Raw genomic sequence first — 25,689 nt, 5'->3', positions numbered from 1 at the left:
GTACATATATATTAAACCAATATCATGTGTGTTTGACCAATAACTTCAACAAAACTAAAAAAAAAACACACTTTGAAAGATATACATGATTATTTTATTAACTATTCAGCAAAAAGTTAAAAATAAACTAACATATCCTCTCCAACAACAAGTTACATACATATTATCAAATAATACTTAAAGTTGCATCCTTTCACACCATAACATGACTGGACTATATATATCAAAATTTAACTTAAAGCACGTGCATTTAGGTACGACTACAAAGGCGATCTTGCTGTCTGTAAACATGCCCAGGGCTTGCAGAGTCTGGTGGAACAATCTGCATTGCAACCAGAAAAGGAGTTTTCTGCCCTGCCACGAAGTTTGCGAACAAAACCTTTGCACCCATGACATCTGAAATAATTACCAGAAGAAAAAAAGTCATCAAAATATATGTTTTTACTTGTAAATGAAGGCTACTTGCTAATGTCAAATTCAGTAGAGTTGTACGAATTGCGCATCACAAAGTGTATTGAATATTACGCCCCTATAATTTTCTAATACATCGCTATAGATTCGGATAGCCTATATCATTATAATAATAATTGAAAAAAATATATATTTGACGTACCTACATGTATTGCATATTTTGGATGCTGTCAGCGAAAATCGGGAATATCCGATTGTTTGGTGGTAACACTATCATCATTGTCATTCATGTTCGTGTAAAGAATATGTCAATTTGAAATCCGTTTTCTCGATTAATAATTACTATCAAAACATGCTCCTCACTGTCCAATAAACACCCCGACACAGGCAGACCAGGTAAATTACACCACCCGGATACCACGCGACACAGGTAAACAGCAATGGCTGACTATTGTCCTGATTTCTGATTGACCAGCCACAAAGAAATGACGCGGGATTTCAAATTCCGGTCGGAAATCGGGATTTGTTGTCATAAGATGGGAGATATTTTTAGAAAATCCGGATTTCGGGGTATTTTTGCAATCCCGATCGGGATATCGGGATTTGCTTTTTCAACTGCTTCAAATCGGGAAAGTTGGCATATATGCATATGTATGATCAAGTTTCTCTTTTTAAATAAAAAAAAAATTTAAAATTATTTATCGGAACTGTCTGCATAATGCAAAGACCGATCTGTGTATATCTTGTACATATATATTCTACACAAATTCCAAGGTGCTTTTTTGTTTTACCACAATAGAGGTCAGCTAATCCGGGTATTTGAAATTAACATTCGTACAGAAGGTGTGAAAATCGGCAGGGGCAATTGAAATATGACAAAAGAGGTCTTTATATCTTTTGTCTCTCAAAAATGAATGCAATTTTTTATAGGTTTAAGAATGAGGCAAATGCAACAATCTAATTAAAATTGGATGTTAGATCCACTCACATATCTGTTGTATGAAAGTGCTTCAACAGATCCACTTCAAACTTTGTGAACTGATAGGGGGTCATGAGGAGGGGTGCAATCAACTTTCGAAATTTTCAATATGGCCGCCAAAAAACGTCAAAAAATCAAGGTTGTCGGATTTCAACCAAATTCTATTTCTAGGGTAATTTGGTGACCCCGAGTCCATTTCCACCATCAAAATTTTTTTTTGAGCAGCCATTTTCAAAATGGCCGCCATATACTGAAATATTTGAAAGTGTTAAAATCTGTACAACATTTGGGTTCTGGGGTAAATGGAGGGTCCACAATTCATTTCTAGCATCAGTATTTCCTTCCAATCTATTTTCAGATTTTTCAAAATGGCCGCCATTGAAGAAAATGGCGGCCACAAAATCAAGTCCTTCGGATTTCAACCAAATTTAGTTTCTAGGGTTTTTAGCTCACCTGAGCTGAAAGCTCAAGTGAGCTTTTCTGATCACCCGTATTCCGGCGTCCGTCCGTCCATCTGTCCGTCTGTAAACTTTTCACATTTTCAACTTCTTCTCAACAACCACTGGGCCAATTTCAACCAAAGTTGGCACAAAACATCCTTAGGTAAAGGGAATTCTAAATTGTTAAAATAAAGGGCCAGGCCACCTTCCAAGGGGAGATAATCAAGAAAAGGTAAAAATAGGGTAGGTTCATTAAAAAATCTTCTTCTCAAGAACCACTGGGCCAGAAAAGATGAAATTTATAGATAAGCTTTATTAGGTAGTGCAGATTCTAAATTGTTAAAATCATGGCCCCCGGGGGTCGGATGGGGCCACAATAGGGGGTCAAAGTTTTACATACAAATATATAGGGAAAATCTTTAAAAATCTTCTTCTGAAGAACCACTGAGCCAGAAAAGCTGAGATTTATATGAAAGCTTCCTTATATAATGCAGATTCTAAATTGTTAAAATCACGGCCCCCGGGGGTCGGATGGGGCCACAATAGGGGGTCAAAGTTTTACATACAAATATATAGGGAAAATCTTTAAAAATCTTCTTCTCAAGAACCACTGAGCCAGAAAAGCTGAGATTTATATGAAAGCTTCCTGATATAATGCAGATTCTAAATTGTTAAAATCATGGCCCCCGGGGGTCGGATGGGGCCACAATAGAGGATCAAAGTTTTACATACAAATATATAGGGAAAATCTTTAAAAATCTTCTTCTCAAGAACCACTGAGCCAGAATAACTTAGATTTATATGAAAGCTTCCTTATATAATGCAGATTCTAAATTATGAAATTCATGGCCCCCAGGGGTGGGATGGGGCCACAATAGGGGGTCAAAGTTTTTTGGGGGTTTTTTTGGTTTTTTTTTGTTGTTGTTGTTCTTTTTGATATAGTGCAGATTCAAGTTCGTTAAAATCATGGACCCCGGAGATTGAATGGGGCCTCAAGGGGAGCATAAAAGTTTTACATACAAATTTATAGGAAAAATCTTTTAAAATCAACTTCTCAAGAACCACTGAGCCAGAAAAGCTGAGATTTATATGAAAGCTTCCTGATATAGTGCAGATTATAAATTGCTAAAATCATGGCCCCCCGGGGGTCGGATGGGGCCACAATAGGGGGTCAAAGTTTTACATACAAATATATAGGAAAAATCTTTAAAAATCTTCTTCCCAGAACCACTAAGCCAGAAAAGCTGAGATTTCTATGAAAGCTTTCTGATATAGTGCAGATTCAGGTTTGTTGAAATCATGCCCCCCTGGAGTAGGATGGGGCCACAATAGGGGATCAAAGTTTTACATACAAATATATAGGGAAAATCTTTAAAAATCTTCTTCTCAAGAACCATTGGGCCAAAGAAGTTCATATTTACATGAAAGCTTTCTGACATAGTGTAGATTCAAGTTTGCAAAAACCATGGCCTCCAGGGGTAGGTTTGGGGCCATAATAGGGACTACGGTTTTACATGCAAATAGATATGGAAAATCTTCTGATATGGGCCAAGGTGACTCAGGTGAGCGATGTGGCCCATGGACCTCTTGTTTGAGAATCTGATCTGGCATCAAAAAGCATTTCTGACATGGGGAGGTGTTCGAAGACATTTGTGTTGGCATCCCAACACAGTTATAGCTCGTTATTATTATTTTCTTCTTATTCTTATTATTCCTCTTCTTTAGTGAGAAATTTGTCCGACCGATTTTGTGAAAGTGCTTCGACGGATCCACTTCAAACTTTGTGAGCTGATAGGGGTCACTAGGAGGGGTGCATTCAACTTTTCAAATTATTAAAATGGCCGCCGTTTCAAGATGGCGGCCAAAAAACGTCAAAAACTCAAGGTTGTCGGATTTCATTCAAATTCCATTTCTAGGGTAATTTAGTGACCCCAAGTCCATTTCCACCATCAAAATTTTTTTTTGAGCCGCCATTTTCAAAATGGCCGCCATATACCGAAATATTTCAAAGTGTTAAAATATCTACAACATTTGGGTTCTGGGGTAAATGGAGGGTCCACAGTTCATTTTTAGCATCAGTTCTCCCTTCCAATCTATTTTCAAATGTTTCAAAAATGTCCGCCATTGAACAAAATGGCGGCCAAAAATCAAGTCCGTCGGATTTCAACCAAATTTAGTTTCTAGGGGTTTTGGAGGATCTTGAGTGCATATCTGGCATCAAAAAGCATTTCTGACATGGGGAGGTGTTCGGAGACATTTGTGTTGGCATCCCAACACAGTTATAGCTCGTTATTATTATTATGTCTCTGAACACAAAGTGTCGGAGACATATTGTTTTTGCTCCGTTTCTTATTATTCTTATTATGTCTCCGAACACAAAGTGTTGGAGACATATTCTTTTTGCTCCGTTTCTTATTATGTCTCCGAACACAAAGTGTCGGAGACATATTCTTTTTGCTCCGTTTCTTATTATTATGTCTCCAAACACAAAGTGTCGGAGACATTGTTTTTGCTCCATTTCTTATTATGTCTCCGAACACAAAGTGTCGGAGACATATTGTTTTTGCTCCGTTTCTTATTAAGGTCTTCCGTTTCAGACGGAAGACCTTATAGTGATTGTACTGTTTATTATTATTTATGTCTCCGAACACAAAGTGTCGGAGACATATTCTTTTTGCTCCGTTTCTTATTATGTCTCCGAACACAAAGTGTCGGAGACATATTGTTTTTGCTCCGTTTCTTGTTATTCTTATTTTCTTCTTATTATTATGTCTCCGAACACAAAGTGTCGGAGACATATTGTTTTTGCTCCGTTTCTTATTATGTCTCCGAACACAAAGTGTCGGAGACATATTGTTTTTGCTCCGTTTCTTATTATTCTTATTTTCTTCTTCTTCTTCTTCTTTTTATTCCTCTTCTTTCCAGAGAAATTTGTCCGCGCGATTTTGTGAAAGTGCTTCGATAGATCCACTTCAAACTTTGTGAGCTGATAGGGGGTCATGAGGAGGGGTGCAATCAACTTTTGAAATTTTCAAAATGGCCGCCGTTTCAAAATGGCGACCAAAAACGTCAAATAATCAAGGTTGTCGGATTTCAACCAAATTTTATTTCTAGGGTAAGTTGGTGACCCCGAGTTCATTCCCACCATCAAAATTTTTTTTCGAGCCGCCATTTTCAAAATGGCCGCCATATACCAAAATATTTGAAAATGTTAAAATCTCTACAACATTTGGTTTCTGGGGTAATTGGAGGGTCCACAGCTTCAGTATTTCCTTCCAATCTATTTTCAAATGTTTCAAAATGGCCGCCATAGAAGAAAATGGCGGCGAAAAATCAAGTCCGTCGGATTTCAACCAAATTTACTCTCTAGGATTTTTTGAGGATCCTGAGTGCATATCTGGCATCAAAAACCATTTCTGACATGGGTAGGCGTTCGGAGACATTTGTGTTGGCATCCCAACACAGTTATAGCTCGTTATTCTTATTATTCTTATTCTTTTCCTTTTAATTTTTCCTCTTCTTTAGTGAGAAATTTGTCCGACCGATTTTGTGAAAGTGCTTCGACAGATCCACTTCAAACTTTGTGAGCTGATAGGGGGTCACTAGGAGGGGTGCATTCAACTTTTCAAATTTTCAAAATGGCCGCCTTTTCAAGATGGCGGCAAAAAAACGTCAAAAACTCAAGTATGTCGAATTTCAACCAAAATCGATTTCTAGGGTAATATGGGCATCCCGAGTCCATTTCCACCATAAAAATTTTTTTTTGAGCCGTCATTTTCAAAATGGCCGCCATATACTGAAATATTTGAAAGTGTTAAAATTTGTACAACATTTGGGTTCTGGGGTAAATGGAGGGTCCACAATTCATTTCTAGCATCAGTATTTCCTTCCAATCAATTTTCAAATGTTTCAAAATGGCCGCCATTGAAGAAAATGGCCGCCAAAAATCAAGTCCGTCGGATTTCAACCAAATTCAGTTTTTAGGGTTTTTTGAGAATCCTCAGTGCATATCTGACATCAAAAAGCATTTCTGACATGGGGAAGTGTTTGGAAACATTTGTGTTGGCATCCCAACACAGTTATAGCTCGTTCTTCTTATTATTCCTCTTCTTTCCTGAGAAATTTGTCCGCTCGATTGTATGAAAGTGCTTCGACAGATCCACTTCAAACTTTGTGAGTTGATAGGGGGTCATAAGGAGGGGTGCAATCAACTTTCGAAATTTTCAAAATGGCCGCCGTTTCAAAATGGCGGCCAAAAACGTCAAAAAATCAAGGTTATCGGATTTCAATCAAATTTTATTTCTAGGGTAATTTGGCGACCTCGAGTTCATTCCCACCATTAAAAAAAAAATTTGAGCCCCCATATTCAAAATGGCCGCGATATACCAAAATATTTGAAAATGTTAAAATCTCTACAACATTTGTTTTCTAGGGTAATTGGAGGGTCCACAGTTCATTTCTGTCATCAGTATTTCCTTCCAATCTATTTTCAAATGTTTCAAAATGGCCGCCATTGAACAAAATGGCGACCAGAAATCAAGTCCGTCGGATTTCAACCAAATTTAGTTTGGCATCCCAACACAGTTATAGCTCGTTATTATTTTTTCTTCTTATTTTTCCTCTTCTTTAGTGAGAAATTTGTCCGCTCGATTATATGAAAGTGCTTCGACTGATCCACTTCAAACTTTGTGAGCTGATAGGGGGTCATTAGGAAGGGTGCAATCAACTTTTCAAATTTTCAAAATGGCTGCCGTTTCAAGATGGCGGCCAAAAAACGTCAAAAAATTAAGGTTGTCGGATTTCAACCAAATTATGTTTTTAGGGTGATTTTGTGATCCCGAGTCCATTTCCATCATCAAATTTTTTTGAGCGGCCATTTTCAAAATGGCCGCCATATCCCTAAATATTTGAAAGTGTTAAAATATCTACAACATTTAAGTTCTGGGGTAAATTGAGGGTTAACAATTCATTTCTAGCATCAGTATTTCCTTCCAATCTATTTTCAAATGTTTCAAAATGGCCGCCATTGAAGAAAATGGCGGCCAAAAATCAAGTCCATTGGATTTCAACCAAATTCAGTTTTTAGGGTTTTTTAAGAATCCTGAGTGCATATCATGCATCAAAAGGCATTTCTGACATAGGGAGATGTTCGGAGACATTTGTGTTGGCATCCCAACACAGTTATAGCTCGTTATTAAGGTCTTCCGTCTCCTGCGGAAGACCTTACTATTATTGTTCGCGTTCTTCTTCTTCATTATTATTATTATTATTATTTTCCTTGGTAGTACACGCGTTTTTCTCAGCCATTTCTCGATCGATTTTCACGAAATTTTCAGGAAAGATGTCTTTTGGTGACGAGACTTTGCTTGCAAAATTTCGTGCTTGACGTCACTTCCGGTCAGGAGTTATCTCTCTTTTAGTGACTTTTTGAAGGGCCTTGTTGTCCACACATCTCCTCCGTTAGTTTTGAAGCTAGAGTCTTGAAATTTCTACACAAGATAGAGTAAACATTTTAGAAGATTTGTGGGGGATTCGATTTTACCGGAGGCGATTTGCCTAAACGCTCGCCTGGACCTGAAAAAATGGATGCCAAAATTTTTCGCCGATTTCGGCGATTTTTGACCTTTGATCTCCAATATCTTTTTTCTTGCAAATATTTTGTTAAGACATGTAGAACAAACGTTGTGCACATTTACGAGATCTTTTCGAAAATATCAAGATTTAGGGGCTAGCCCCTTCAATTAGGGATCTAGAAGGGCTCAAAGTCTAGATCAAATATCTCAAAAATCGTTAATATTTTGGTATAAGTCAAAGAACAAAAAATGTTCATCTCAACAATCCAAATCTATTCATATAAAACTTTAGGTCATATGTTACGTAATAAGGGATTTTAAGGGCCAAAACCATAAATTCTTTACCCCTTGTATCTCGAAAACGACAAATATTTTGAAAAACAATAAAGAACAAAAGTTGTTCAGAATGATGATCTGAACAATATGCATATTTCGTTTTTACCCTATGTGGCCCCGTTAGGGAGCTACAGTTTGGCCCCTAAAAATTACTTCTAGAAATAACTCGAGAACGGTAAAGAATTTCTAAATACTTGTTGAACAAAAAATGTTTGAAATGTCATGACCTTTCTTACGATATCAAGCAAAAGGGGCTGACCCTTTAAATTAGGGCCCCAGAAGGGTCCAAAGGTTTATGAGAATATCTCAGAAACTATTAATATTTTGTAATAAGTCATTGAAGCGGAAATGTTCATCTAAACGAGCTTGTTCTTATCAAATCAAAAAGTAGGTCATATGTTACGTAATAAGGGATTTTAAGGGCCAAAATCATAAATAATTGACGCCTCATATCTTGAAAACGACAAATATTTTGAAAAGCATTATTGAACAAAAGTTGTTCAGAATGATAATCTAAACAATATGTACATTTCGTTTTTTCCCTATGTGGCCCCATTAGGGAGCTACAGTTTGGCCCCTAAATATTTCTCGTAGAGATAACTCGAGAACGGTAAAGAATTTCTAAATACTTGTTGAGCAAAAAATGTTTAAAATGACAAGACTTTCTTACGATATCAAGCAAAACGGGCTGGCCCTTTAAATTAGGGGTTCAGAAGGGTCCAAATGTTTTTCAGAATATCTCAGAAACTATTAATATTTTATAATAAGTTGTAGAAGCGGAAATGTTCATCTCAACGAGCTTGATCTTATCAAATCAAAAAGTAGGTCATATGTTACGTAATTAGAGATTTTAAGGGCCAAAATCGTAAATATTTGACGCCTCATATCTTTAAAAGGACATATTTTTTGAAAAGCATTATTGAACAAAAGTTGTTCAATGTGTCATAACCTATCGATCAATATCAAAAAATGGGTCTGTGGGCCTCATGGCTCGCCTGTAGAGTCGATTTTTGTCGATATCAGTCGATTTCAAAAACTTGTAACTGGTAAATATTTTGTAAGGACATATTGAACAAAAGTTGTTCAGTTTATCGAGATCTATCGATTGATATCAAGAAATAGGCCTATGGTCCTAATGGCTCGCCTGTAGAGTCGATTTTTTGTCAATATCGGTCGATCTCAATAACTTTTTACAGGTAAATATTTTGTAAAGACATATAGAACTAAAGTTGTTGAGTCTATAGAGGGCTAACAAATGACATCAAGAAATAGGCCCGCGGGCCTTATGGCTCGCCTGGAGAGTCGAATTTCAAACGAATTTCACCGCAACTTTGCTTCAGAAGCTTATGATATGAAAAATTGATTATATCTAAAGTGTCTTAAAGTCGGAAACTAAATTGGGACTCATTTGTCTTCTTTTTTTTTTTTAACTCCGAGTGCATCAACAAATCGGACGGAAGACCTACTCGTTGCTCGCAACGAGATCGTGTCTAGTTATTATTCTTTTTTTTTTTTTCTTACCGATTTTGTGCAGAGGATTTCTCGGAGATGGCTTGATCGATTTGCTCCAAATTTTCAGAGTTGATGCGTTGCCATCTGAAGTTTATACCGCCATTTCAATTTTTGAAAATTTACTTCCGGTAGCAAGTTACGGCCGAATTTCCGTTTTTCAAATGACATTTTGTCCGGGCGTTTTCTCATAAACGGTTAAAGATTGAGTCTTAAGACTTTCAGCGATGATAAATGGTGACTTGTAGCTCTGTAATAAGGTTTATCATTGCGATCCGTCACTTCCGGCCGTCACCGGAAGTGAACAAAAGAAACGTCAAATTTCAAATTTATACTTTTAAAACAAAACTTGCATAGATTAATTAGGTCTCTTTCGGTGTTTCAGAAAATGTTAGACTTACCAGAAGTTTTACCATCAACTTCCGGTTTTTAGAGAAAAACTTCGGAAAAATGGTTTTTCTTTGTCCTCGTATATCTCACTTATTTATCAAGATTTTAATACGATATTTACAGGTATTATTGACATTATCCATATATAGGGTACCCTATAACATTATTTCAAAATTCACTTCCGGTCGCAAGTTGCGGCCGATTTTCCATTTTTCAAATGACATTTTGTCCGGGCGTTTTCTCATAAACGGTTAAAGATTGAGTCTTGAGACTTTCAGCGATGATAGATGGTGACTTGTAGCTCTGTAATAAGGTTTATCATTGCGATCCGTCACTTCCGTACAGTGGTCCTTGGATGGGGCCACAATAAGGGGATCAAAGTTTTACATACAAATATAATTGAAAAAATCTTTTAAAATCTTCTCAAGAACCACTGAGGCAGAAAAGCTGATTTTTACATGAATTCTTTCTGACATAATGCAGGTTCAAGTTTATTCAAATCATGACCCCCGGGGGTAGGATGGAGCCACAAGGGGGGATCAAAATTTTGCATACAAATATATAGGAAAATTTTTAAAAATCTTCTCAAGAACCACTGAGCCAGAAAAGCTGAGATTTACGTGAAAGCTTTCTGACATAGTGCAGAGTTAAGTTTGTTCAAATCATGGCTCCGGGGTGTAGGATGGGTCCACGAGGGGGGATCAAAGTTTTGCATACAGATATATAGGGAAAATCTTTAAAAATCTCCTTCTCAAGAACCACTGAGCCAGAAAAGCTGATTTTTACATGAAAGCTTTCTGACATAGTACAGATTCAAGTTTGTTCAAATCATGGCCCCCGGGGGTAGGATGGGGCCACAAGGAGGGAATCGAAGTTTTACAAACAAATATAGGGAAAATATTTAAAAATCTTCTTCTCAAGAACCATTGGGCCAAAGAAGTTGATATGTACATGAAAGCTTTCTGACATAATGTAAATTCAAGTTTGCAAAAATCATTGCCTCCAGGGGTAGGTTGGGGACATATTAGGGACTAAGGTTATACATGCAAATATATATGGAAAGTCTTCAGATATGGGCCAAGGTGACTCAGGTGAGCGATGTGGTTATGGTTGCAGATATTCATTTGATATTTGGTACATTGCTTTGCCATAACAAATTACCGTTCAAGTTTGAATTTCGTCTCGGTCCGTTGATTTTTTATTAAGTTATTGCCCTTGAATAAAAATAGCATAAATTGTGCGTTATATGTGTTAGTTTACATCCAAGTTTCTTATCTCTGTAGATAAGAGTCCTACACTCATTAAAACTTCTAGCATAGTAATACAACAATATAGCTAAATTATTCATGATCACCTGCATGTCACAGTTTATTGTCTTGGTTAAAGACCTAATTATAAATTTCTCTTTTTTTTCTGGTCTAGTCTCACTCGAATAGTAGTTGATTTCCTATCCTGGTTCCCCAATTTTCCCTTTTACCATAACCTACATAATGAATTTTGAATAATGTTGTGGTACAGTAATTTTTGCAACCGGTAGGGGACTATTTATTGCCCAATACTCTCAGAATGCTTGTTTTAAATATGCAAGCTAGCATCTCTATGTAGTATGGATTAATATTTGTTTGCACCAATAACCACTGGGTTTGGGGTTGGGCAATGGTAGAAGTTGAATTTTTACTTAAGAATATTTGGGTAAATATTGAAAATCTTTTCAAGAACCACAAGGGTGTATTATGTCAAATTGATTTGCAAGAGTGCTTAATACATGTACCAGGTACATGTATATAGTTTAATGATGCCTCTCTTGCTACACAGAGCATAATATGAACAGACTTTGTCCTGTTCTGCAGCTATTTCTGTCCCATTCAATATACTATACATTGACTAAAGAAATCCAAACAGTGACTATTTACTCTACTACATATATACCAGCTTTGTTTTGAAAACTTAATGGAATGGTTTGGATTTAATGTGATGATTTATTATTTTTAACAGATGAATGAGAAAGGAATGACTCCAATTATGGTGGCCTCTCGTGAAAACAGCACCAAGGTTGCTAAAGTGTTGCTCAAAAATGGCTGCGATCTAAACTCCCATTGTAGGGAGAAGAAGCTGATGGTGTGCTGTGTTCTTTACCAAGACTCTCACCCCCACTTTGACGTGGAACCTCTATTTTTAACACTTACTCACAAAAACATTGAATTAATGAAACTGTATCTAAAATGTTACAGAAAATTGCCAGTGAATGTTATCAAAATTTTATCCAGTATTTTGATGACTTCACGAGAATTAAGCATGCATATTTCTGCGAGAGAGAAGAAAGAAATTGTTGAGATTTTTTCAAATAGTTTGAAATTTCCCAGATCATTGCAAGAAATCTGCTGTTGTCATATCAGAGAGTATGTGAAATACCCATTCCTTAAAAATGTACAGACCTTGCCCATTGCAAGTAAACTGAAGGACTACATCAAAATGGAAGATTTTTTGTCTATTTCTAGTGAAGGAGACGAAGATGAGGAACTGACACATGCTGGGAAATTTACATTTGTTGGCAGAAAAATGCCTTATTCATTGTAAACAATTATACTGATTTGAGAAGTGAAAGGTTGTTTATCCTGTAATTAAATCATGATTATTTTTTTGTATGATTCAGCATTTCTTGTTTATTTACCTAAGGAAGTTAGCTCCTGAGCTTTTGATCACTACTGCGTAAGGATGCGACAACGAAGTATTTACTGCTTCAATACTGATCCCATTGGCCTAGGTGCCGTGCGTTTGTGTTAAATTCTTGTACGTACAGTATGGATCATGGGTGTTGCAATGTAATATTCTTTTATCTAAAACACTTTTCTGGCCGGACATGACCTTCACTGATGTTTTTATTAAAACATCTCGGAAGGTAGTTACATGCCTTTAACATTCACATCGCATGGCTGTATCGTATTGTTAAGAACTACCAGGAACTAAAAATTACCAAGGGGGCGAGGAATGCAGAGTTCGGGTGTTTTAAAATATTCGAATTTCCCAAAATTTGCAACTTCAGCATAGGTTAGCATTCTCTAAATGAGCGTTTAAAAAACTGAGCTATTTTAATCACTTATTAATCCTAAATTAATTTATAAATTTTTTAAATTGCTAATTATTTCAAATTTCATATATGAGCGAGATCTTTGGTTTTGTGAAAATATTCAATTTTCGGTACTCTATTCAATTTGGTATCCTAGAAGAGCCCATTAATTACGCTTAACAGATTAAACCAAGTTGATACTCACGGGTGATTACCGGAAGTATTTCAGATAATGGCCCCCTAATCTGTCAGGGGTTGTGTGTATTTAGCCTTTCTTCAAAGCACGGGAAACATTAAAACTTCATAGTTATTTCGGATTTCAAACATTTCGGTTGAGCATCATTGAAGAGACATTATTTGTCGAAATGCGCATCTGGTGCATCAAAATTGGTACCGTATAAGTTTTACATTAAGAAGACTAAATACTGGTTAAACCAAATAAATAAGACTTAAGTCTGGCTGGATAATATGACGTTTTAAAACGTGTACAGAAATCATCCATGTAACTGTTCATTACAATTTTTTTTAGCTAAAACATTTCCTAAATTTTGGTTCTAAAGAAGATATAGGCCAAATATCAAGGGCGCTAAGTATAGTGACATTGAATTGCAAGTGTTCAAAATGCTCAAAACGGTAATAATATCTAGTGACAAACTTAATATGCAGGGCAGAACACAAATTTTTGGTCAACGCTAGAGAAGCCGGCAACAGAATTATGGCCTACGCCGTCAGGGCCTTGATATCCTGCTACGGAGGGGACTGTCGTAAATCGTGCCAGAAACATTACTTCGCGTGTTGGGCCCTTAAAACGAATAATTTGAAATCTTCTGTGTTAAGGAGATATTTTGATGTTCATATGAGTGACATTGACGGGCATTTACCATGAATTAAATTAAAAATAAAATAAAATTTCTAAACTCTACGCAGAAATACGAAATATCTTAATTGGGTTAATTTACAATAAGGACATTGAATCAAGAAGTCATAGAGTTATGTATGATGCTAGTGAATGTCAAGAAAAGTCCATCTAACGGTTGCGCAAGGCAGGAGGAAGGGGGGGGGGGGGTATTGTGCAATATGCGTATTGTAAAATTGATGTGAAATTTTGATACGTCTTTTGGATGTGTTAAGTGTTAAAACCGCCGGTGTGTGCTATGTAGGACTTCTGGAGAACTTGTACCCAGAAATTTGGGTACCACTACGAGTTCTCCTGGAGAAGTCGTACCCGGGTACGTGTTTTCCAAGAGAAGCTGTACCCATCAATATCTGGGTACGAGTTCTCCTGGAGAAAAACTTGTCAATTGTATTATAAAAATCAGAGTACGAGTTCTCCCGGAGAGAAAAAACAGTCATTTTATCGGATAAATCTGGGTATGTAAAGTCTGTTGTCCGTTCTGTAATTCATCAACGGCTTCCGCAATCGTTAATTAGTAGTTGCTCGTCGATAGAAAAACCCTCATCACTAGAACTTTTGCGTGTATCCGGCGTCAATTTCGGTGTCGCTGTAGTTGTAGCTTTCGGAGACTTTGTTGACGCCATTTTGGCCTGTTTTGTGACCGGTCTCGGTGTTTTACCATCCGACGACAGCTGCCTCTTCTCCGCCTGGTTATTCATGATACACAAAAAGAACCGTGACGCCAAACCACCTCACTACACGTATCTCACACATAATATATCCAAGCCATGAAAAAAAGCTGCTTCACTATTCTCACGCATGCACATGTTTATTTACATGTACAATGAACGAATGGTGCATTGCGTAGTTACAAGGATAGAATTTTGACCCCGTTTGCTTTCCATATCGCTTGAAAGTTATGTAAGCGCAGATTTTTAGGTGTGAAAGGGGGGAAACGGAGCTTAAAATTACACACACAGTGTTTTGAAAAGTATTTTAAAAATATGTCAAAGTAACACTTATGAAACATGTTTCCTTTTCCCGATAAAATTAATGAGCTGAATCAGAAAATAACGTTATTTCAACTGAACAGCCAAGTCGAGATACTCATTTCTTTGAGTGTTGAGTTATTTGGTGTGTATTCTTTGAATTAGGATCATTTGACAACAGAGAGACAGACAGCACCAGTATGTTAATTACTTGCATTCCGGGTTAGCATTATGTAACCGGTATTGTTCTATGTTTTAATCACCTTTCTGTTCTCTCTCTCACGTTTCCGGTTTAATAAATGTGCTGCGTTTACAACTGAGTGTTTGTTGCTGTGTCGGATATACACTAACTGGCGTGGTGGCAGCGGTCATTTATGAACCCAAACTATTTTTTGACGTATATTCAACTCTCCTAGAAGTGGACAGTAACAGTGTGATAAAATTCACCCCGGACACACAGGTACTAACGTATTTGGCATAACATCGTAAACAACATGGCGAATAGAGCGCCAAAACAGTGGTGCTTGACGAAAGTAGAAACTGTTAACTCCTATGAAAACTGGAGACAAAATTTATTACATACTCTCTCCCTGGACCCCAATTGTTTACCATATCTAGAGGACGGTGCAAATTGGGGGAAGAAAACCCGTGCTAACCCCCATAGAAACTTCGAGGACGACGACGAGAATGTCCCCGAGGCCAATAGAAAGACCCGCGCACAGAAAGTCAGAACCCTCGAACTCGTGCTCGGTCAAATCGCAAATTATAGCAAGGAACACTATTGTTAACAATTCTACGACACTTAGGGACATATGGCAGATCATTCGCTTACATTATGGATTTCAGTCAACGGGTGCACATTTCCTTGACTTTGTAAACATTCGACTACAGCCTAACGAACGACCTGAGGACTTGTTTCAGTGACTAATGACATTTACTGAAGATAACCTCCTGAAAACAGAACTGGGTATTACACACAATGACCAAGAAATCCAAGAGGATGAGGAACTTACCCCAACAATGGAGAACTTTATCGTACTTACCTGGCTTACCCTAATCCATCCTGAGCTCCCAAGATTAGTGAAACAACGGTATGGGACCGAACTAAGATCGCGTACACTGGCTACATTGAAGCCTGAAATCTCCCAAGCCCTTGATTCACTGCTGGAAGAACTACGAAACACAGAGGATGCCAGAGCTATGCGCACACAGTTTTCTTCAGTGAAAAAACCTCAACACCACAACTCTGGCCGGGAGAGTACATTGAGGTCAAGCTTCCCGACGACATGACAAGTTCTGATGAGTACAACACATTTTCACTTGAACCCACATTATGCCAAAGTTCTACAACAAATTGGCCCCTTCCTTCATTTATAGACAGCGTGGCAGCAAAAGTACGGATTGCTAACTTGTCAAATGAACCTTGTACCATTAAACGAAACCAACACTTGTGCCTAGTGAGACCCCTTTCTCTCCTAACGTCTCTCCAGATGATGGAGACACTAGACCTATCCCGAAACTCAACACTAAATACAGTAAATGAACAACCACACACTCCGCTACAGTCAACCTTGACCCCGACAATACTCTCTCTCCTGTGATGAAATCACAGTTCAAGAAGACTCTTGATGCATACAGTGAGGTGTTTAACCCAGATTTTAAAGGCTACAATGGTGCCAGTGGTCCACTTAAAGCTGTTGTCAATATGGGGTCAGTTAAACCTCCTCAAAGAAAGGGGAGCTTACCTCAGTACAATAAACAACTTCTTTCAACACTTCAGGACAAGTTTGATGAGTTGGAGGCATGTGGTGTTTTTACTAAACCAGAGATTGTGAAAGTCAATGTCGAGTATGTAAATCCATCATTTCTGGTCAAAAAGCCATCTGGAGGCTTTAGATTAGTTAGAGCATTTGCAGATGTTGGGAGATACAGCAATCCGCAGCCATCTCTTATGCCTGATGTAGATTCGACTCTCCGACAAATTGCTCAGTGGAGTTATATTGCCATAACAGACCTTACACAGGCATTTTACCAAATTCCACTCGCAAAAGAATCCATGAAGTACTATGGAGTGGTAACCCCCTTTCGTGGCGTCAGAGTTTATGCCCGTTCAGCGATGGGTATGCCTGGCTCAGAGACCATTTTAGAGGGGCTAACCTGTAGAGTTTTGGGTGACTTGGTTCAGGAGGGTGTAGTCGATAAGTTAGCTGATGATTTGTACTGTGGTGGATCTACTCCTGAAGACCTCCTTAATAACTTCACAAGGACACTTCAAGCTCTACAGAGAAATGGCCTCAACTTGTTTGCATCAAAAACTGTGATTGCACCAAGGGAAGCCACAATCTTGGGATGGATATGGCGTGAAGGCACCCTTCGTGCAAGCCCTCATCGCATTGCTACAATAGCCAACTGTCAACCCCCATCTACTGTCACCGGCTTGAGGTCATTCATTGGTGCTTTCAAAGTTCTAGGACGTGTCTTAAAAGGATGCTCACAGATTATATCTCCTTTAGACGCTGCCACTTATGGCAAAGACTCCAAAGACAAAATTCAATGGAATGACGACCTCCATATTCATTTTAAAAAAGCCCAGAAAGGTATCTCATCCAATCAGACTATTACTCTCCCATAAGCTACGGACCAGTTGTGGTAGTCACTGATGGTGTTCTTCGAAGTGGAGGACTTGGGGCTACACTTTACATAAACCGCAATGACACTTTGCCTCTCTGGATTTTTCAGTGCTAAACTTCGTGCTAATCAACTTACATGGCTGCCCTGTGAAGTGGAAGCACTCTCAATTTCAGCAGCTGTAAAACATTTCAGCCCATACATCGTGCAGTCTTCCTTAAATGCATGTGTTCTCACTGACAGCAAGCCTTGTGTGCAAGCCTTCGAGAAAATGTGCCTTGGCGAATTTTCCGTTAGCCCACGTGTGTCAACATTCCTGTCAACGGTGAGCAGGTTTCAAGTATCTTTGCGCCAGGCATCAGGTGCAGCTATATTACCTACAGATTTCAGTAGTCGAAATGTTCCTGCATGTGATAATCCCTCTTGCCAAATCTGCTCCTTTGTCAACACTATTGCCCAGTCTGTTGTTCAACGAGTAACCACTGAGGACATAGCAGAGGGGAGAGTCAAAATGCCATTTACTACAAGAACTTCATGGCTTGCCATCCAACAGGACTGTCCAAATCTCAGACGTACACATGCCCATCTCCTACGTACACATGACCATCTCCTACAAGGCACAAGACCGTCAAAAAAGCTCACAAATGTTCGGGATGTCAAGCGTTATTTACAGCATGCAGTCATTGCCAAGGATGGGTTATTGGTGGTGAAACGTAATGTCCCATTCCACCCAACACAGGAATGTATTATTGTTCCTCGCAGTGTCCTGGAGGGACTCCTTACTTCTCTACACATTTCATTGGACCATCCATCTTCCAATCAACTGGAAAAAAAGTGGTAAATCCTTTCTTCTTTGCACTTGACATGGACAAAGCTATTAACAACACCACAGACAAGTGTCATCAGTGTACTGCATTGAAGAGTACACCTAAATTTCAACCAGAACACACTTCAAGCCAACCACCTTGTTTGCAGTTGATGTCCTTAAACGTGAACGCCAACTCATACTGGTCCTGCGTGAGTACATAACTTCCTATACACGGACATTACTAATTGAAAATGAGCGTCATGAAACACTTCGAGAAGGACTACTCATCTTGTGTTCAGAGCTACTACCATTAGATGGCCCATTCGCTGTAATCCGGACAGACCCTGCCCCTGGATTTACCGCATTAATCAACGATAAACTCCTAGCCAAGTATCGCATATCCATTGAAGTGGGACGCGTAAAAAATATCAATAAAAACGCGGTAGCAGAAAGAGCAATACAGGAACTAGAAGCAGAAATCTTGCGCCATGATCCATTATGTCGCACAGTCACTCCATTATCTTTGTGTTTGATTACCTCTCGACTGAATACATGTATAAGAAGTAGAGGAATCTCGGCCAAAGAGATGTGGACCCATCGTGACCAGTTCTCACATGAACAGATTACGAGCTTATTTCGCAACAACACGACATTAAGCTTGATAATCACCCACACAGTCAGGCCTCTAAACAACCTGGAAAGAGCAGTGCCCCTGGATGTCACAGCAAAGTTGCTGACTTGGTATACTTATATTGTGACCGTAATAAATCAAGAACCAAAGACAGATATATTGTAGTATCATGTGATGGTGAATGGCGACACATTAGCAAGTTCAGTGGCTCCCAGCTTCGACGAACAACGTATCGTTTTAAAGACAATGATTTCTACTTTGTACCAGCGGAGGAAGTCAGTCAAGACCACATTCCCAACAAACTACCCTCTGATGATGAGTGTGATGAACCGCCTCATGAATTAATGAACTTGAAAAACAAATTAACCAATCCTACATATCCGTCCCCACCACCAATACCTACTATTCTGTCGGATCCACCATTTCCACTTCAACCTTCACTGCCTGCAGATAAACCAACAGAACCGCTAGTTTCTGAGATATCACAACCTGACAGTGACTCTGATTTACCACCCACCCACAATGATGCGGTCTTTCATCCGGCTAGACCTACCCGTGTTTGCCATCCACCGAAGTGATTATCCAACTATGTATGTGATTGAACCGTGTGATTAGTGTTAGGGACATAATAATCTCCTCTTGTGCTAATTTTTATTAGTTTAGTATTAATTTGTCATTCTGTGATCTATATCGTGTGCTTGATGGTACCCTTTTTCGCATTTTGTTTATGTATTCTCTCTAGATATTGCATTTTTCTAGATTTTGCATGTGTATTCAATTGTAATTTTTTAAGAGAAAAGGAAAAAATGGTGAATCCAGTATGTTAATTACTTGCATTCCGGGTTAGCATTATGTAACCGGTATGGTTCTATGTTTTAATCACCTTTCTGTTCTCTCTCTCTCGCGCGTTTCCGGTTTAATAAATATACTGTGTTTACAACTGAGTGTTTGTTGCTGTGTTGGATATACACTAACTGGCGCAGAGACATGGTTGGTTGGCTGGACACTCGATAATTTTTCACTCATATATATGTAGAGACGTCACTGCAAAATTTAGACCTATGCTCGGCACTTGCGGCCTTTGAGCAGGGAGGGATCTTTATCGTGCCACACCTACTGTGACACGGGGACTCGGGTTTTTTGTGGTCTCATCAGAAGGACCGCCCCATGTAGTCGCCTCTTACGACAAGCAAGGGGTACTGAGGACCTATTCTAAACCAGATCCCTAGGGTGGGTGTACAAATGTAGTCCGGTGATGTCCGATATAGATATTCTCTGATTTATCGTTATATAATAGTTTTTCTTTACATATCTTACTAAATATGTTTTATGGCGATCACCAAAAGTCTTCATTGTGAATTTGGCGTGTGAAAATTGCCTTAATTATTCAATAAATGGCTGTTATTCATTCTATAGGGTGTAAAAGTAGTCCCGAAAATTTTACGAAGAAAACGCATTTCAGGTTTTTCTTTTCGTCACGTTTATGTATAAAACACATGTGCCCTGTTGATAATCCTAAGACGCCCTTTTTTCTGGTTATTTCATATGATTACACTGATTATTAGTAGTATAGTGCGATCCAATATCGACACCATCAAACATCAACTGAAGAGTGAACAAAAAAATCGATACTATTGCGGGTCAGAAAAGAAAATCGATACAAGATGCTGGTCAGAATATGAATAATAAATGATTAATGATTTGGATTGAGAGATAAAAATACAATAATGGTTGGTCAGTTTATGAATTATTGGTAAAAGACTTCGTATGATAAGAAAATAATGTTTTCGTTTTATGATTCAATTATATGAAAGATACGGAGAGTCGCTCGGTGTATTTTTATAATGTCCATAAGATTTCAATAAGGGGATTTGTTAGACGTGAAAGATGTAGACCTTATTTGTCGCCAGGTCAATTGATTGACCGTCAAGTCTCATGGACTCTCTCAACAAATTTATCACAAGTATCCGTGGGCCGACATATATAGTGACTGGAAATCATTCCAGGGAAGAAATTTAGCTACCGTATATACTCGCCTATAAGTCGGATTTTTGGGAGTCAATTTTAGGTCCAAAACTCTATGTCCGACTTATAGGCGCGTCCTAAGATTGGTATTTTTCTGGGCGGCGTAATGTAGTGTTTTTTAAACAACTCCGACGATTATCATGGACTACCATACAAATGATTATTGTTCACAAATACTAGACATATTGTATTGTTTATGTATTTTAAAATTATATATAAAGTACAGGTATTTACATATTTTTATCTAGTTAAAAATTATTTACATACCGGTAACTAATACTTTCAAATTCAATTCAACTAATCTATCGTTTATCGGTAAAATTGAATTACGAACCCGATTTAATATTGAAATATTCATATGTATACCGACTGAAATATATAATTATTTCATAACAGATTGATTATTGTTAACAGATAATTTAGATCATCATTCTTGACTCTTAAAAAGTCTATTGTTGATACAATGAATTATACCGGAATCCCACGATAACAGTTTTCGCGAGGTGCGTGCCAGTAAGTAAACACGGTGTCAGGTACTGGTAATTAGGAGACTATAATTGCTTAGGTAAACGAGGGATCATTGCCCATAATAGATCAAGGGTTGCATTTAAACCCCGAACAGATATGGCTTGGATATTGAGCACCTCGTATTTATTAATTTCTCAAAATATTTTTTGAAACATAGGTAAAAACACTAGAGCATTGACTTGAAATTGTCAACTTTGTACCGACTTATAAGCGGGTCAATGGCTAATTCCTACAAAATAACCTTAAAAAATACAACCGACTTTTAGGCGGACCAACTTACGGTTCGCTGAATACCACATCAAAATGTTTCAAAACCCTAATCACCCGATCATAGCTTGTATGTTAGCTCAATGGGACTACGGGCGTTGTCATGATGTTAGAAAAATAAAAATCGAACCATACAACGATACAAGAGAAAACAGACATAGATGGTTTCGTCAATGTTTGGATAAAATTGGAATCTCAAATTATGAGAAAATTGCGTTTCCATTTAAAATTGGTTGTGGACTTGCTGGAGGTCAATGGAATATCTATTACAAGCTCACACAAGATTTTTCTAAAAAATACAACAAACATGTCATAATCATGGTTCCTAGGAAACCATCGACCAGTGCCAACAATATTCAATCAGCTGGGATGCAACCACTCCTCCTCATGAATACGTTATTCATGAAGCAGATTTATAACATACAATCGAACATCAAATAATCATTTCCAGTATCTTTCTCTAGCACAATGTCTCGCTAAAAATTGGCTTTAGGAAATGGACGCTTTGTACAAGTTGTCGAATGGAATGGGAATTAAGAGTGGATTTTCGAGAATGGAATGGGGACTGTCCTACGAAGAAAGGAATTAATTTAGATTTGATGCAGTACCAGAATTTGTTAACGGGCATCGACTTAACAATTTCTCCTGCCGTGAAGACCAAAAAGAATTGAGTTCAAAAGCTGCCAAGGATGACTGTCATCATCTGGGTGCCACTATCTTTGTAACGTTGAAGAAAGACAATCCTTGTGTAGACATCAGAAAGTATTGGAAACTTTCAAATCACGCACAAATGGTGCCCACAAAAAAATGACTGTTTACGTCCAGCGGAATATAAAGCACTGAAGGATGCCTTCTCGGACATTGAAAAAGCACTACCAGAATTGGGAAACGTGATTCCTTGCTACATGAAGGACGATCACTCAAATCAGCTTGGAATGTTACAGTCTAAATACTGCAACCCGATCGACTTTTTTTAACAAGTGGTAAATTCTCTGGATAATATTTTGGATGTTTTATGTTTCTTTGGGCAAGAATAAAGAACACATGTCTGTAAGTTTTCAATGAAATGTACAGCCCAGTAGCTAAGTACTTCGTTACTAGCTTGAAAATACAGATGTATATTTAATTGCTGTTATAAAATTTAGAAATTCATTTCAAAATTAAGGATTATCTCCCTCACGCATAGCTCTTATCCTTACACGAATTTGACCCCACTTTTTTGGCACACTGTTTTCCCCTATAATAGCTCTAAAGCTTCATTGTCATTTCGGATTTCAAACATTTCGGTTGAGCATCACTGAAGAGACATTTGTCGAAATGCGCATCTGGTGCATCAAAATTGGTACCGTATAAGTTTTACATTTTGCAGATATATATTATTGTGCAGAATAAATATATTTACAGATAAATACATAGATTTATTGTCTTTAATATTCACTTTGTCTCATATTTCTGGTAGAGTTGTGCCACATAGGAGGACGCCAAATTATCGGTAAAGTTTTGCTTTACAAAATCCCGACAAATGTCCATCATTGTTCTTCCGATATGACGCTTAACGATTGATTGATTGATTGATTGTATCTTGCTTAACGTCTCGCTCGAGAATTTTTCACTCATATGGAGACGTCACCAAGATCGGTGAAGGGCTTCAAATTTAGGCCTACGCTCGGCGCTTATGGCCATTGAGCAGTGAGGGTTCTTTAGCGTGCCACACCTACTGTGACACGGGTCATCCGTTTTCAAGGTCATATCCGAGGACCCGTGACATTCACACCTGATGCCGAGCGTTTGGCGATGGACCTATCACTACCTGTTTTAACGACTTAGGTCTGTCGCGGCCGGGATTCGAAGCCCGGCCTTCCGCATGCGGGGCGAACGCTCCAACCTCTCGGCCACCGCGGCGGTATTGACGCTTCACGATAAATATATACAGTATTGTCCACACACATCAGAATCCAAGGCTTGTAGTCTGTCTTTAATGTAACGGTACAGTAAACCACTGGCGAGTAACACGTGTTTGAAACGTCGATGATAATACTGAGGTGACTTTCCTAAAGAGTCGTAAAATTCACAACTGTTCTTCGAGAAATAAAAAACAACCCAGTGTTTTCCTCGTTGTCCACAAGGGTATGTATTCACGACATAAAACTGGGATCGTCTTTTCACAGAGACTGGTAACTCGTCTGCACAAATGACTTTCACTCCGTACAGTAATGAGTAGTTTTCCAGTTCCCGGTTGATCATTGTTTAAATACACTGCGTGATTGATCGATGCGTAGAATTCCAGGGAATTTTCCATACATAATCAGGGTAACACTCTCTGGGAGGGCTTTGGCAAAGCGCAGTTCTAAACGAAAGTGTGCTCTTCTCTTGACATTAAAATCCACGTAGGGGTTAATGTCCAAGACATAGAAGGTGTATCCTTCGGCGTACTCTTCCCTGGAAATCCATATATTATTATTCACACTCTGGAGGGTTTGGTAAGCATTCAAGTAATTATTTTCACCAAACTGAGGTTGCAAAGGTTTGGAAGGTAAAGACTGGCCATCCACGTAGAGGGCCACATAGTTACAGTAAAAGTGTTGGAAATTGAACGGTGATTTCTTATAATCTCCACTGTAAGCTCTACTGGATATCAAACCTAAATCAATTGCGAGGGTACTTCTCCTTGAAACATGTCGGCGCTGAAACTGAATTCCACATCAGCGATAGAAGCAATTTTGATGGATGACGTCACATAAGGGTAGATTGCCGTAGACTCCTCCAATTATTTAGCATGAGCCAAGATCAATGCGGGGTTCGGTCTCTGGATACACATCTTTAAGGTGGCATCCACAATTTTAAGCTTTTCATAGGGAGAATCGCTAGCAGATATCAATTGAAACGCATTTTTACTAGGCCAAAGTTTGAGGTTCATTATCAGTCGGTCTTGTTGAAACACGTCCAAGAGCAGCGGACCTTCCAAATCTATCACGACTCCGTTTTTGGTATAATTCCATCCCTCGTACAACGCTATGTTCATTTCCGTCTTGGCATCTGCATCGTCAAATTGTCCGCCGGAATCTTTTACGAATAACTGACTATAGTTGAGAATGTGCTTGGACTGCTCTGTGGTCATCAAAGTGTCGATATAAGCCTTGTAGGGGTAATTAGTAGCCACGTCGGAAACGATCTTTTGTTGAAGCTGACATTCCACATTAGTAAACGTGCTGTGTAAAGGTAAGTTCACAAGAGCTGCTACGTTTTGGTCCGTCACCGAGCTTCCATCAGATTGAGTAACTTTGATTTTAACATTCAGTCGACTCTGTTTTAAATCCATGTATCCAGTAGGTTAACGTGGAATTCAATGGCGGCATCCTATCCTAGTTGATTGACAGGTCGAAATTCAATCCATTCCCTCACTTGTATGGCTGTATCGGTGGGTGGTAATTCAAAAATGGACATCTTATGCACGTGATTTTCCTCCATCGTTTAATATTTGTATGCGTTATCTCGCTGAATTGTTTTCAAGCGCTTACCGACGGGACCGAGTCGTTGTTGACGCGCTTGACGTTTTCCTCCTCTTATAACATTTCCAGTTTCGCGCTTAAGTTCCGATTTAGCCATCTTCACAGCTTGCGCCACCAGGGTCACTAAGGTCACTCTAGGTTGCTCCGCAGTGTTTGGTGTTACTTTACGGATGGAACCGCTTCCTACAATGTAGCGACCTTTGTGATCCGGTCTCACTCTCCCTTCAGAAATATCTTTGAAATGCTGTTCCCATTTTTTGAAATCGGGGATATAAGGTACCCACTTAGCAAGCTTAGCGTCATACACTTCTATGGAGCCCATCTTCGCTTCTTTCACAACAAAACACAGATGATAAGTTTATCCAGGGAGACGGGCTGCCACTGCCTCTTATAAACATACGTATCCTATCGAGATGTTTTACTTCTCGTAAGGAAAAGAAATAAGGATTTTGAAATATCAAGTGACCGTACACTATTGCGCGACCTATACGTGTGTCATCTTCTTCCACGGCGGGTATGGTTCTCAATAATGGAAATAATGTTCCTTTCACGTAGGAATCTTCAATGACGTCACAGCAAACGTGTAATCGTTCGTGATACGGCATCTGTAGTGAAATTTCCAACAAGGCGCATTCCCAATGTCCATTTAATCGATATGTTTTCGGAAGAGTAACGATAAAGTTGACCGGCGAGTTTCCCGGATA

The 25,689-nt window shown here is 38.6% G+C and overlaps 1 protein-coding gene across 4 annotated transcripts in view; it reads left to right on the top strand.

Annotated features, from left to right (window-relative positions):
• LOC125645726 (ankyrin-3-like) overlaps window positions 1–12,286 on the top strand; it is a 139,645-nt gene extending 127,359 nt beyond the window's left edge. For all 4 annotated transcript variants that reach the window (XM_048871519.2, XM_048871517.2, XM_048871518.2 and 1 more), the window contains one exon: window positions 11,634–12,286. In XM_048871519.2, coding sequence (XP_048727476.1) covers window positions 11,634–12,215 — 582 coding nt within the window. In that variant the 3' untranslated portion in view covers window positions 12,216–12,286. The remainder of the gene's footprint in view (window positions 1–11,633) is intronic.
• Window positions 12,287–25,689: the final 13,403 nt, after the last annotated feature.

Source organism: Ostrea edulis, chromosome 4 (genome assembly GCF_947568905.1).
Source record: "Ostrea edulis chromosome 4, xbOstEdul1.1, whole genome shotgun sequence".
Taxonomy (NCBI): domain Eukaryota; kingdom Metazoa; phylum Mollusca; class Bivalvia; order Ostreida; family Ostreidae; genus Ostrea; species Ostrea edulis.
The sequence above is the reverse complement of the archived record's forward strand: the minus strand, read 5'-3'. Positions and strand labels throughout refer to the sequence as shown.